Source organism: Aegilops tauschii, chromosome 7 (assembly GCF_002575655.3).
Source record: "Aegilops tauschii subsp. strangulata cultivar AL8/78 chromosome 7, Aet v6.0, whole genome shotgun sequence".
In the NCBI taxonomy this organism is placed as follows: Eukaryota; Viridiplantae; Streptophyta; class Magnoliopsida; order Poales; family Poaceae; genus Aegilops; species Aegilops tauschii.
In genome coordinates, this window is record NC_053041.3 from 381,123,029 (window position 1) to 381,136,822 (window position 13,794).

Genomic DNA, 13,794 nt, shown 5'->3' on the forward strand with positions numbered 1-13,794 from the left:
TCCCTCACCTGGACAAGGCTCGCAAGTTGTATAATCTGTTGCTTAGTGATGAAGCATGTGAGAAGTATGCCGAGTGAGTATCTCTCATTATTTTTCCTCTTCTTTTCTTTTGTTGTTTGTAACTGCTAGATAAATATGACCTGAACTGTTCCTTTTTATACAACTTGAACTGCTATGAATGTCTTATCTTGCTTCCCCAGCTTTTTGTTCTTGTGTGTGCTGCAGGAATACATTCTCAATGATACCTCAGCCTGGTGATAACATAACTAGCTTCACTGGGAAACGCATTTGGGAAGGTTTTACACGTGGGCAAATGATGGAGGGTGATGTAATGGACTTCCTCATTGATGATTGGAAGCAAGATACCGAGAGAAATGCTGATTTCGCATCTGGAAAAAGGGTATTGCTGAGTCCATATTTCATCACGGTAATCAATCAGATCGTTTGTTTCTGTTAAACAAGACTGCCTATTGTTTTATGAGTTTTAATAATACTTTGCTTGTTGATCCTTTTCCCCTATCTATTTCTTTTTTGGCTTTTTTGCGGGTTGTGCTTGACTGTACGTTTTACGGTGATGAAAATAAAGTGTTTAATGTGGAGAGTGCTGTGAGAGATTTCAAGAGCTATGTTAAAGATAAGGAAGACTTGCTCAGTGCCGACCTTGTGAGATCTACTAGCTGATTTTTGGTTTTATTTGTTTGTTGTCATGCTGGTTTTTATTTTGAATATTTAACATCTCTTTTTTGGTCATTTGTTTTTAGATCATGATGCCTCTATTCAAGCCTATGATTTTACCGAAGGATAAGAAAGTGAACCACTTCTCCTTATATGTCATGAATCGGTACCGAAGTAGCGTTGACATCCTTGACTCTTTACCTTATCCGAAGAACTACCGTCCTTCAAAGAACACCTATCATAAAGACTGCGAGAAGATTGTGAGTGACATTTATTATCTGTACTGGATTAATTTTTCCGCATGTTTGTTTGTGCTTTTTCTGAGACCTGAAAATGTGTGGTTTCTTTTCTTTTTTACAGATCTCTAGATTGGTCCAAGTAATGAAGGCTGTGTATGGTGATGCTCAGTACAATGCGAGCAAGCAGCCCAAATGGGAAGTTTTTGCAAAGAAACCAACGTTTGTCAAGGTTCCACTTCAAGGGCCAAATGAGTGTGGCCATTATACTCTGAAGTATGCGGGAAGCTATGATGGTGAAAAGATCGTTGAGAACATTCGAGATAATGGCGTGGGTTCTAGTTGAGCTTTTCACTTTCTGTGTTTGGCTTATTGTGTATCATTTTTTATGTGTCATGATTTTTGATAATTATTGTTTTCCAGCCACGTATTGTTGATTGGAACGCTGAGGATCTGTATAGAGTTGTGTTCAACCGGAATAACTAGCTTCTGGTGATGGAGCTTCCCAAGGAGGTTCAGGCTTTGGCTCTTGATGCATAGAAGAAATGGTCGTCATTTGCGTAGCGAATGGGATAGTTGTGTGATATATCTCTTGAAAGCACTGTAGGCTTTGTTTGTAGTTTTCGGATGTCTTGTCAAGTACTATGTGATAACTGGTATATTTGCGTTGTGTTTAAGTGTGGCAGAATGTTTAACAAACTTTTTTTTCCATGATGATAGTGTGGTTGAATAGCTGTGTCACTTGTGTATGTTTCATCGGGAATTCGTTTTGGTTACGTTTTATTTTTTGTACTGAAGTCTTATACACTAGTTGAACTGAAAACACCTTTTTCATCGGGAATTTTTTTCAAGTGCATTGCGAGTTGTTGCTGGAAAAGTGAGATTTATTTTATTTTCATCTGTCCCAACCTAAGTTGGACCTTTATAGTTTCTGTACCCTCTTTTCTTGTACTTATGGTATAGATCTGTTAGTACTGAATTGTAATCTCATTCAGCGTAAGGCATTTAAAATTTGGTGTCACGATAACACTTGTGGATCTAGCGTGAGTGGAGTGACGCTTCCTTGTTATGTAGAACTGATTTCATATAATGTATTAGAAGTGAAGTTTTTTATGGGATTGAAATTATTTACGACGATGTTGCTATGTGATCTCTAGGCAGATTTTAGTTAAGTATAAGAAATTTAGCATAATTTGAGAGCCAAATTTTTTGTTTGAACTTCTTGAATTTTAGTAGTTGAACTTCATAGTAAAAGTTAAAGCACTGGTTTAAATTAGCTACATTTAACAGGTAGCCCTATTAAGTTCATAACTACTTCACTAGTCAATGTGGACTGATGCTTCTGTTGTTTGTTTCTGTGAATTCCTGTCCTTGGTTGAACTGTAATCTATTTGGTTGAGTCTTGGCCTTCTTTCTCAAGGAATTAATTGGTATCATCATAGCACTTACTGAATAAAGTAAGTTGTACTGAGATTTCAATTGTGCTAGTACTTTGATCATTTTTTTTTTGTTGTTTGAAACTAGTACCTCACTGGTCAATGTTGGTTGATGCTTCTGTTGTCTTTCTTGTGACTTTTCTCCTTGGTCGCACTGATATCTTTTTGATTTAGTTTTGGCCTTCTTTTTTCTAGGTTGTGGTTCTTCTCAAGGCAATGTTTGGTATGATCATAGTACTTGCCGTATAGACTAAGTTGTACTTAGATTTCAGTTGTACTATTACTGTTATTCTTAGTGTGTCACTGTTTTAGGGAATGCGAACTGAAACTTCTCGTTCCTTTTTATATTTTGTAGCATGAATGTACCGTGTGTTCAAGTGTACAAGAACTTTCAGTCCTAGCATGCTAGTGACTAGGAAATACGTACTGATGGTTCTTTGCTTTTCCTGTTGCAGTACTTATTAAATTTCTAACTACTATTAGCACGATGCTGTTAGTACTGAATGTTGTCCTCGGCTGAAACTTAGTCTTTTTAGTGTTCTTATGAAACTAAAAACTGATTTTTAGTGTGATAGTACTACCTTACATGTGTAAGCTGTACTGAGCGTCCAAGGATACTATTTGCTGTTGTCCTTAGTTAGTCTGCCACTGTTTTTGTGTGAAAATATCCATGTGTGATTTCGTTGCTCCATGACTAGTGCTGCGTGGCAGCCATCAAGTTTCAACTTCAACCTACTTCAACTTCAAATGATGGATCAACAAAATAGGAAGCTAGCAAACTTGTTGAACGACATAAGAAAACGATGTACTTGATAGACATAGGCAAACTTGTTCAAACCCTGACACACATAACATAAGGTAGCTGGTTCAACATAACGAAAGCAAACTACAAATCTGAAACAACAAGATTAAGGACAAGCAGAAGCGCGAGCAGCATGAAGGCGGACTTTCATGCATCTTCATCCCGCGAAGTTGCAGTGGTAGTAGGGGTCAGCCTCCTGCTCTTTTGAAATATCCCAACCTGTCACGATGTTGTCGATTGTCTTCCACGACTTGTACGTGGCGTACGCATCTATTCCTGCATACTTGATGAGCTTGTCTGGCAGCGGGCTGGTCCCCCAGAGTTTGTGGTCTTCCTGCGTGTTGATGTTCTTATTCATGCCTTTGTAGAATGGGTGGATGACGCTGGCTTCAACATTAGCCAAGGAGTCGTAGTATTTGTTGGTGGTTGGATCTTTCCACTTGCGCTGCATGTCGATGAAGTTGTTGGGGTTGATCTCCAAACCAGACTTGTTCAGCATCCGCTTGTCACCTCCAATGCTGAAACTGACAAATGTGTACAATTTCTCCTCCTGCAGGAAGTCTTTGAGGCGCTTGGGCCTGCAAGGGGGGAGACGCATATTGAAGATTAGTGTTCTTTCTTGAAGATTTAATTCTTCTGCTTTTTGGTTTTACAAGTGATAATCCATGAGTTAGATGCTTATATAGTATAAGTCATGGATGAATGTAGTTCAGAAACTAGTACACAAAGTCCTGAAATTAAATTCAACTACACCATGTTATTTTTCTTTTTTGCTATCTTCAGTGCTTCACCAAATGCTTCACCAAATTCAAGAATTATTTTACAAGAGTCAATGATATATGTGCTTCTTGATTCAAGTTTAGTTTTCTTTTTTGTTGAATAAAAGACCTATACCAGTGCTTGATACATCTTTGTGCATCAATTCTATATCAAGTTCAGAAATTAATTTGAGAAACATGTGCATCAAGATATGGACCTATACCACTTCACCAAACATCTTTTATTACATCAATTCTATAAACTATACTAGTGCATCAAGATCAGAATCTATGCTAGTACATCAAGTTCAGAAATTAATTTGGTGCATCAAGTTCAAAATTCTATAAACATTTTTCAGATGCTAATCCAGTGCATCAGTTTCAGATGCTAATCTGGTGAAACAATCCACTTCACAGTTTCAGAAATGCATGTAACTTGAGAAACATGTACTCGTGCATCCACTTCACAAACTATAATAGTTCATCTAGTTGGGAAACAAGTTTAATGAAGTTTTTCGGGAGTAGTACTAGTACAACAGATGAATGAACAGTAGTGTGGGTTACCATTTTGTGGCTGCTGCGATGTGGTAGACCAAGCAGAGTTCCTCGATGCACAACTGCGGGACTGCTGCCATCTGTGGAGGTTCATCTTCGCTAGTGCACTCCACATCAACTCCGATGAAGCTCGGATACAAGCCGCCGCCCTTCATCCTGAGCCTGCTCATCACCTCGTCGGCCTTGTCTGGTTCGCTGGTGCAGACGATCTCCAACTTCTCCTTGCCGTGGAGCTCAACCCCTGTGAGGGTTCTCGTGTACTCGCGCTTCTCGCCGGGGACGTGAACATCGACGAGGTTGTTGCTCTTGTCCGACATCTTGCCATGATGACACTTGGCGGACGGTTCCTCCGCCATCACCTTCCTTAGGCGTCTGTGGGCTTGGGAGAGAGCAGTTTGTGGTTTGTGTGCAGTGGAGATGGAAGTGGCAATGGTGGTTCTGTGAATGAGGCAGAGATGGAAGACAATGGGGTATTTTGCAGTGCGTCGACGGGGATGTGTGGGAGGCGGTTCGTCGGGGGCGTGGGTGTAGTGGTCGTGGGGGTCCCCGTCTGCAATCCCTTCTGGCAACCGCCCAGTGGGTGGCGCGGGTGGTGGCCTGGAAGAACTAACCGTCCAAGCCAAGGGTTTTTACTGTCGCACTGATCCGTCTTGTGAAGCTGTACTTATGATCTGCTTATCCCACTTGCACGTCTCAGGGTTGGTGATGATGGCATTTTGCACTGTTTAGGTGACGTATGCTTTGTGATATTTTTCCGTGTGGATGTTAAGTATTGTTTTTCCACTGAAATCTTACACACTAGTTCATCTCAAAACATTTTTCATTGCCCTGGGAGTTGTTGCTCAAAACTGGAACTTATGTTATTTTCATTTGTACCAACCTAAGTTAGGCCTTTATAGTTTTTGTATTCTCATTTTAGTGCACTTATGGTTTAGTGCTGTGTGAACTGAATTGTAATTTCATACAGCGTACGGTTTTGAAATTTCGTGTCACAGTGGTGTGAGTGGCGTGACTGATCCTTCTTTTTTAGTACTGACGTCATATGTATGTTTGAACTGAGTTTTTTTGGGGGGGGGTTGAGATTATTTACGACCAAATCGTTCGTTGAGGTGTGGACAGATTTTATATAAATAGGAAATCTAGCAGAATTGATAAAGAAAATCTATTTGAACTTCTTGCATTTTAGTAGTTGAAGTAGTCAGATTTTATATAAATAAGAAATTTAGCATAATTGACAAAGAAAATTTATTTGAGCTTCTTGCATTTTAGTAGTTGAACTTGTCAGATTTTATATAAATAAGAAATTTGGCATAATTGGCAAACATTATGTATTTGAACTTTTTGCATTTTAGTAGTTGAACTTGTCAGATTTTATATAAATAAGAAATTTAGCATAATTGACAAACATTGTCTATTTGAACTTGTTGCATTTTAGTAGTTGAACTTGCCAGATTTTATATAAATAAGAAATTTAGCATAATTGACAAACATTGTCTAGTTGAACTTGTCAGATTTTATATAAATAAGAAATTTTGCATAATTGACAAACATTGTCTATTTGAACTTGTTGCATTTTAGTAGTTGAACTTGAAAGTAATATTTAATTCGGTTTTTAAATTATGTACATGTAACATATAGGCTATTAAGTTCTCTTCTTTTTATAGGTTCATTGTTTTTGTATCATATTTTTTCCTTTTTTATCATCTGTGGTGCAGAGCTAAAATTATTTTATTTATATTTTTCGTGTTTAAAGTTATTGCCTGCGAACTAGTATTTGAATTTATATATTTTAATTTTCGAACATTTTTCTTGTAGTTTATATTTCTTTGCCCCGCCCTCTAGTTTGTTTAACTGGGCTTATTGGTGGGGTGTTTGTAGACGATGGAGGCTATTGGACCGTTTTCCGGCCCAAATGGCCCGCGCGGCCCGCGCGGCTGTACTGGTGGAAGCCTGTGTGTCCTTGCCTTTCTGCATGCGCTAGGGAAGGAAAACATTTGTTGTTGGGGAAATTGTTGACCTTGTTGCAACCCAGCAGTGGCAAAGCTTGTATTCCTAGATATTGGTGTTTGCTGCATAGAAGAACCTGTCCGCGCTTCTGATGATTCTGGTGTAGCTTGAAATCTGCTTGTATTGTTGAAGTATCCAGGTGCTATTTTTGGTTTTACCCAACCAGGCGGTGCCCCATATTTGCTTGGCTCATCAAACCCTCGCTGCGTGTGCCGCCTTGCATGTTTCTGCAATGACATTCAACAGTTTTGGGATTAATCTTTTCTGCATTTTTCTCGTATACATGCTATGGGTAACATGTCATGCACTGAAGGCAATGTACAAGTTGAACTTGTATTGCTGGCCTATATTAAACTTTGTTCTCGATTTTGTATCTGATTTAGTTTTCAGTCGAACTGATGCACGTACATGTTCAGCACTGATGTACTGATGCAGAAAGTTTTTTATCTTTTTCCCTATAACTGATGCTTAAACATTTGGTGCACTGCTTGCAATTTGAACATTGAACTTCAGATATGTATGGTTATGCATATATATAAAACTGATGCATGTCTTCTCTTTTTTTCATCTATAACTTATGCAGCTACACTAGAAGTACTCCTAGTTCATGTATCATTGAACTTACTGTGTAAGAAGTCTATATTATGTTTAACAACATTCTTTCACTAGTTCGAACTGACGCAACTACACGACATGTACTTTTAGAAATAACATCTTACAACTTGCAGTGGTAGCTGAACCTTATATAAAGCCTAGTAGCTACTTGGATTGATGCATAAGTTTATATTTTTTTGGCTTCAACTGAAGCTAGCATATTAGAGGTACTAACAATAACTGATGTCTACTATGCAACCTTCTTCTTGTAGATGTTGTTGGGCCTCCAAGTACAGAGGTTTGTAGGACAGTAGCAAATTTCCCTCAAGTGGATGACCTAAGGTTTATCAATCCGTGGGACACATAGGTTGAAGATGGTCTCTCTCAAACAACCCTGCAACCAAATAACAAAGAGTCTCTTGTGTCCCTAACACACCCAATACAATGGTAAATTGTATGGTGCACTAGTTCGGCGAAGAGATGGTGATACAAGTGCAATATGGATGGTAGATATAGGTTTTTGTAATCTGAAAATATATAAATAGCAAGGTAACTAAAGATAAAAGTGAGCGAAAACGGTATTGCAATGCTAGGAAACAAGGCCTAGGGCTCATACTTTCACTAGTGCAAGTTCTCTCAACAATAATAACATAATTAGATCATATAACTATCCCTCAACATGCAACAAAGAGTCACTCCAAAGTCACTAATAGCGGAGAACAAACGAAGAGATTATGGTAGGGTACGAAACTACCTCAAAGTTATTCTTTCCGATCAATCCATTCGGCTATTCCTATAAGTGTCACAAACAACTCTAGAGTTCGTAGTAAAATAACACCTTAAGACACACATCAACCAAAACCCTAATGTCACCTAGATACTCCAATGTCACCTCAAGTATCTGTGGGTATGATTATACGATATGCATCACACAATCTCAGATTCATCTATTCAACCAACACATAGAACCTCAAAGAGTGCCCCAAAGTTTCTACCGGAGAGTCAAGACGAAAACGTGTGCCAACCCCTATGCATAGTTTCATGGGTGGAACCCGCAAGTTGATCACCAAAACATACATCAAGTGAATCAATAGAATAACCCATTATCACCACGGGTATCCCACACAATACATACATCAAGTTTTCTCAAATCCTTAAAGACTCAATCCGATAAGATAACTTCAAAGGGAAAACTCAATCCATTACAAGAGAGTAGAGGGGGAGAAACATCATAAGATCCAACTATAATAGCAAAGCTCGCGATACATCAAGATCGTGCCAAATCAAAAACATGAGAGAGAGAGAGATCAAACACATAGCTACTGGTACATACCCTCAGCCCCGAGGGTGAACTACTCCCTCCTCGTCATGGAGATCACCGGGATGATGAAGATGGCCACCGGTGAGGGATCCCCCCTCCGGCAGGGTGCCGAAACAGGGTCCCGATTGGTTTTTGGTGGCTACAGAGGCTTGCGGCGGCGGAACTCCCGATCTATTCTGTTCCCCGAAGGTTTTAGCGTATATGGATATATATAGGCGGAAGAAATACGTCAGGGGAGCCATGAGGGGCCCACGAGGGTGGAGGGCGCGCCCAGTGGGTGGGCGCGCCCCCCTGCCTCGTGCCTTCCTTGTTGCTTTCTTGACGTGGACTCCAAGTCTCCCGGGTTGCTTTCTTTCCAAAAATAACTTCTCCAGAAGGTTTCATTCCATTTCGACTACGTTTGATATTCTTTTTCTTCGAGACACTGAAACAAGGGAAAAACAGGAACTGGCACTGGGCTCTGGGTCAATAGGTTAGTCCCAAAAATCATATAAAAGTGCTTAATAAAGCCCATTAAACATCTAAGATGGATAATATAATAGCATGAATACTTCATAAATTATAGATACGTTGGATACGTATCAACATCCCCAAGCTTAATTCCTGCTCGTCCTCGAGTAGGTAAATGATAAAAGAAAGAATTTATGAACTGTGAATGCTAGCAGGTGCACAAGTTTGATCAATGATAATTTCAATCACCTTTTCTAGCATCATTATATGTCATAACAGTAGTTCAACTCATAGAACTTTTCATGGTCAAGTAACAAGCTATTCACATGTTAAAGTATAGATCATAAACTTTCCTGAAAACTAAAAAACCGTGTTATTTGTCATCAAACAATTACAATTCATCTTATTTTCAGGAAGAGTCTATGTCAGAGCGTTGGTTCAGCAAACTTCACATACTCAACTATCATTTAGTCTTCCATGATTGCTACCACTCAAAGCATATTTTTAGAACAAATAGTATTCATCGAACATAGAGAAAGATAGGGGCTTAATGTTTCGCCTCCCAACCTTTTACCTCAGGGGTAATGTCAACAGTAATAATCCATGCTCAAATATATTTGAATGGCCATATATGCCTAGATCTTTCCATCACATGATGCTTGCCAACTAAAGAGTAGGTTGGAATGAGAAGGAATACTACTGACTCTTGCATAAAAGTAAAAGATAGGCCCTTCACAGAGGGAAGCAGGGATTTGCAGAGGTGCCAGAGCTCAAAGCAAAAACAGAGATGAAAATAATTTTGAGAGGTATGCTTTCATTGTCAACATAACGACCAAGAGTTTCCAATATCTTCCATACTACATACATTATAGGCGGTTCCCAAACAGAAAGGTAAAGATTTTTACTCCCCCTCCACCAACAATCATCAATCCATGGCTTGCCCGAAACAACGGGTGCCTCCAACTAACATCAAACCTGGGGGAGTTTTGTTTGCAATTATTTTTGATTTGATTTTGATCTTTTGATCATGGGACTGGGCATCCTAGTTACCAACCATTTTCTCGTGAATGATGAGCGGAGTCCACTCATCGTGAGAATAACCCACCTAGCATGGAAGATACTGCTAACCCGTAGTCGCTACATGAGCGATTCGGGCATACAAAATAGATTATTATTTGAAGGTTTAGAGTTTGGCACATGCAAATTTACTTGGAACGGCAGGTAAATACCGCATATAGGTAGATATGGTGGACACTCATGGAAGAAACTTGGCTCAAGGAGTTTGGATGCACAAGCAGTATTCCCGCTTAGTACAGATATTTTTCCTAGCAAAGGATTCTAAATAGCAAGCACCACATGTTAGAGGATCCATAACAATATAACTTCTATACAAATATACCCAAGCATAACTCATTATGTTGTCTTCCTTGTCCAACTTCAACTAATTTGCTCAGGTTTGAAAATAATTAATGGGGCTCACAACCATAGAAGATGTCCAAGATTGTATATTTATATGTGAAATCTCTCTTCCTTCAATATTCTTTCATGAATTGTTCAAGTGACCAATACAATGTTTGCTAACCTTCAATAATTTTACCACCTCTACTTCTTATATGTGAAGGCATTACTCCCCATGGGAAAGGAATATGAAACATATATAATTTCAGATTTAGGACATTCAAATCATTCAACCATTTACTCATAGGATATAAGTGAAGCACACGAGTAAATGACAAACTACTCCAAAAAGATATAGTGAAGATCAATGAGTAGTTAAATAATTATTTAGCCATGTGAAGACTCTCTCTCATTTAATAATTTCAGATCTTGGGATTTTATTCAAACAGCAAGCAAATCTAAAGAAAATAAAATGACGCTCCAAGCAAAACACATATCATGTGGTGAATAAAAATATAGCTCCAAGTAAAGTTACTGATGAACGAAGACGAAAGAGGGGATGCCTTCCGGGGCATCCCCAAGCTTAGGCTCTTGGTTGTCCTTGAATATTACCTTGGGTTGCCTTGGGCATCCCCAATCTTAGGCTCTTGCCACTCCTTATTCCATAGTCCATTGAATCTTCACCCAAAACATGAAAACTTCACAACACAAAACTCAACAGAAAACTCGTAAGCTCCGTTAGCGAAAGAAAACAAAACACCACTTCAAGGTACTGTAATGAACTCATTCTTTATTTATATTGGTGTTAAACCTACTGTATTCCAACTTCTGTATGGTTTATAAACTATTTTACTAGCCATAGATTCATTAAAATAAGCAAACAACGCACGAAAAACAGAATCTGTCAAAAACAGAACAGTCTGTAGTAATCTGTAACTAACGCAAACTTCTGGAACTACAAAAATTCTAAAATAAATTGGTGGACCTGAGGAATTTGTATAGTAATCATCTGCAAAAAGAATCAACTGAATATCACTCTCCAGAAAAAACTTGAAGCTAATCTCGTGAGCGCTAAAGTTTCTGTTTTTTACAGTATGATCATAAAGACTTCACCCAAGTCTTCCCAAAGGTTCTACTTGGCACAATCACTAATTAAAACATAAAAACACATCTAAACAGAGGCTATATGGATTATTTATTACTAAACAGAACCAAAAAGCAAGAAACTAAAATAAAATTGGGTTGCCTCCCAACAAGCACTATCGTTTAACGCCCCTAGATAGGCATGATGATTTCAATGATGCTCACATAAAAGATAAGAATTGAAACATAAAGAGAGAATCATGAAGAATGTGACTAGCACATTTAAGTCTAACCCAGTTCCTATGCATAGGGATTTTTTGAGCAAACAACTTATGGGAACAACAATCAACTAGCATAGGAAGGCAAAACAAGCATAACTTCAAAACTTTAAGCACATAGAGAGGAAACTTGATATTATTTCAATTCCTACAAGCATATATTCCTCCCTCATAATAATTTTCAGTAGCATCATGAATGAATTCAACAATATAACCAGCACCTAAAGCATTCTTTTCATGATCTACTTGCATAAAATTTTTATTACTCTCCACATAAGCAAAATTCTTCTCATGAACAATAGTGGGAGCAAACTCAACAAAATAACTATCATGTGATTGAAAATTAAGATCAAGATGACAAGTTTCATGGTTATCATTATTTTTTATAGCATACGTGTCATCACAATAATCATCATAGATAGGAGGCATGCTTTCATCATAATAAATTTGCTCATCAAAACTTGGGGGACAAAGAAATATCATCTTCATCAAACATAGCTTCCCCAAGCTTGTGGCTTTGCATATCATTAGCATCATGGATATTCAAGGAATTCATACTAACAACATTGCAATCATGCTCATCATTCAAATATTTAGTGCCAAACATTCTAATGCATTCTTCTTCTAGCACTTGAGCACAGTTTTCCTTCCCATCATTTTCACGAAAGACATTAAAAAGATGAAGCATATGAGGCAAACTCAATTCCATTTTTTTGTAATTTCCTTTTACAGACTAAAACTAGTGATAAAACAAGAAACAAAAAGATTCGATTGCAAGATCTAAAGATATACCTTCAAGCACTCACCTCCCTGGCAACGGCGCCAGAAAAGAGCTTGATGTCTACTACGCAACCTTTTTCTTGTAGACGTTGTTGGGCCTCCAAGTGAAGAGGTTTGTAGGACAGTAGCAAATTTCCCTCAAGTGGATGACCTAAGGTTTATCAATCCGTGGGAGGCGTAGGTTGAAGATGGTCTCTCTCAAACAACCCTGCAACCAAATAACAAAGAGTCTCTTGTGTCCCCAACACACCCAATACAATGGTAAATTGTATAGGTGCACTAGTTCGGCGAAGAGATGGTGATACAAGTGCAATATGGATGGTAGATATAGGTTTTTGTAATCTGAAAATATAAAAACAGCAAGGTAACTAAAGATAAAAGTGAGCGAAAACGGTATTGCAATGCTAGGAAACAAGGCCTAGGGCTCATACTTTCACTAGTGCAAGTTCTCTCAACAATAATAACATAATTAGATCATATAACTATCCCTCAGCATGCAACAAAGAGTCACTCCAAAGTCACTAATAGAGGAGAACAAACGAAGAGATTATGGTAGGGTACGAAACCATCTCAAAGTTATTCTTTCTGATCAATCCATTGGGCTATTCCTATAAGTGTCACAAACAGCTCTAGAGTTCGTAGTAAAATAACACCTTAAGACACACATCAACCAAAACCCTAATGTCACCTAGATACTCCAATGTCACCTCAAGTATTCGTGGGTATGATTATATGATATGCATCACACAATCTCAGATTCATCTATTCAACCAACACATAGAACCTCAAAGGGTGCCCCAAAGTTTCTACCGGAGAGTGAAGACGAAAACGTGTGCCAACCCCTATGCATAGGTTCATGGACGGAACCAGCAAGTTGATCACCAAAACATACATCAAGTGAATCAATAGAATAACCCATTGTCACCACGGGTATCCCACGCAAGACATACATCAAGTGTTCTCAAATCCTTAAAGACTCAATCCGATAAGATAACTTCAAAGGGAAAACTCAATCCATTACAAGAGAGTAGAGGGGGAGAAACATCATAAGATCCAACTATAATAGCAAAGCTCGCGATACATCAAGATCGTGCCAAATCAAAAACACAAGAGAGAGAGAGAGAGAGAGAGAGAGAGAGATCAAACACATAGCTACTGGTACATACCCTCAGCCCCGAGGGTGAACTACTCCCTCCTTGTCATGGAGACCGCCGGGATGATGAAGATGGCCACTAGTGAGGGATCCCCCTCCGGCAGGGTGCCGGAACAGGGTCCCGGTTGGTTTTTGGTGGCTACAGAGGCTTGCGGCGGCGGAACTCCCGATCTATTCTGTCCCCTGAAGGTTTTAGGGTATATGGATATATATAGGCGGAAGAAATACGTCAGGGGAGCCACGAGGGGCCCACGAGGGTGGAGGGCAC

At 38.9% G+C, this 13,794-nt stretch overlaps 1 protein-coding gene across 1 annotated transcript; it reads right to left on the reverse strand.

Annotated features, from left to right (window-relative positions):
* Positions 1 to 3,306: 3,306 nt before the first annotated feature.
* LOC141027184 (uncharacterized) lies at positions 3,307 to 4,818 on the reverse strand. Its single transcript, XM_073504164.1, has 2 exons — positions 4,472 to 4,818; positions 3,307 to 3,727 (listed from the first exon to the last, which is right to left on the reverse strand). The coding sequence occupies exons 1-2, from the start codon at positions 4,816 to 4,818 to the stop codon at positions 3,307 to 3,309; spliced, it is 768 nt and encodes a 255-aa protein (XP_073360265.1).
* Between the last annotated feature and the right edge of the window lie 8,976 nt (positions 4,819 to 13,794).

What these genes read in the sequence shown, in the direction of transcription:
- LOC141027184 (XM_073504164.1), bottom strand. Translation starts at nt 4,818, where the DNA reads ATGGCGGAGGAACCGTCCGCCAAGTGTCATCATGGCAAGATGTCGGAC. An exon ending in ATCGCAGCAGCCACAAAATG is followed by an intron (nt 3,728 to 4,471) that starts GTAACCCACACT and finishes CCCCCCTTGCAG; the next exon opens with GCCCAAGCGCCTCAAAGACT.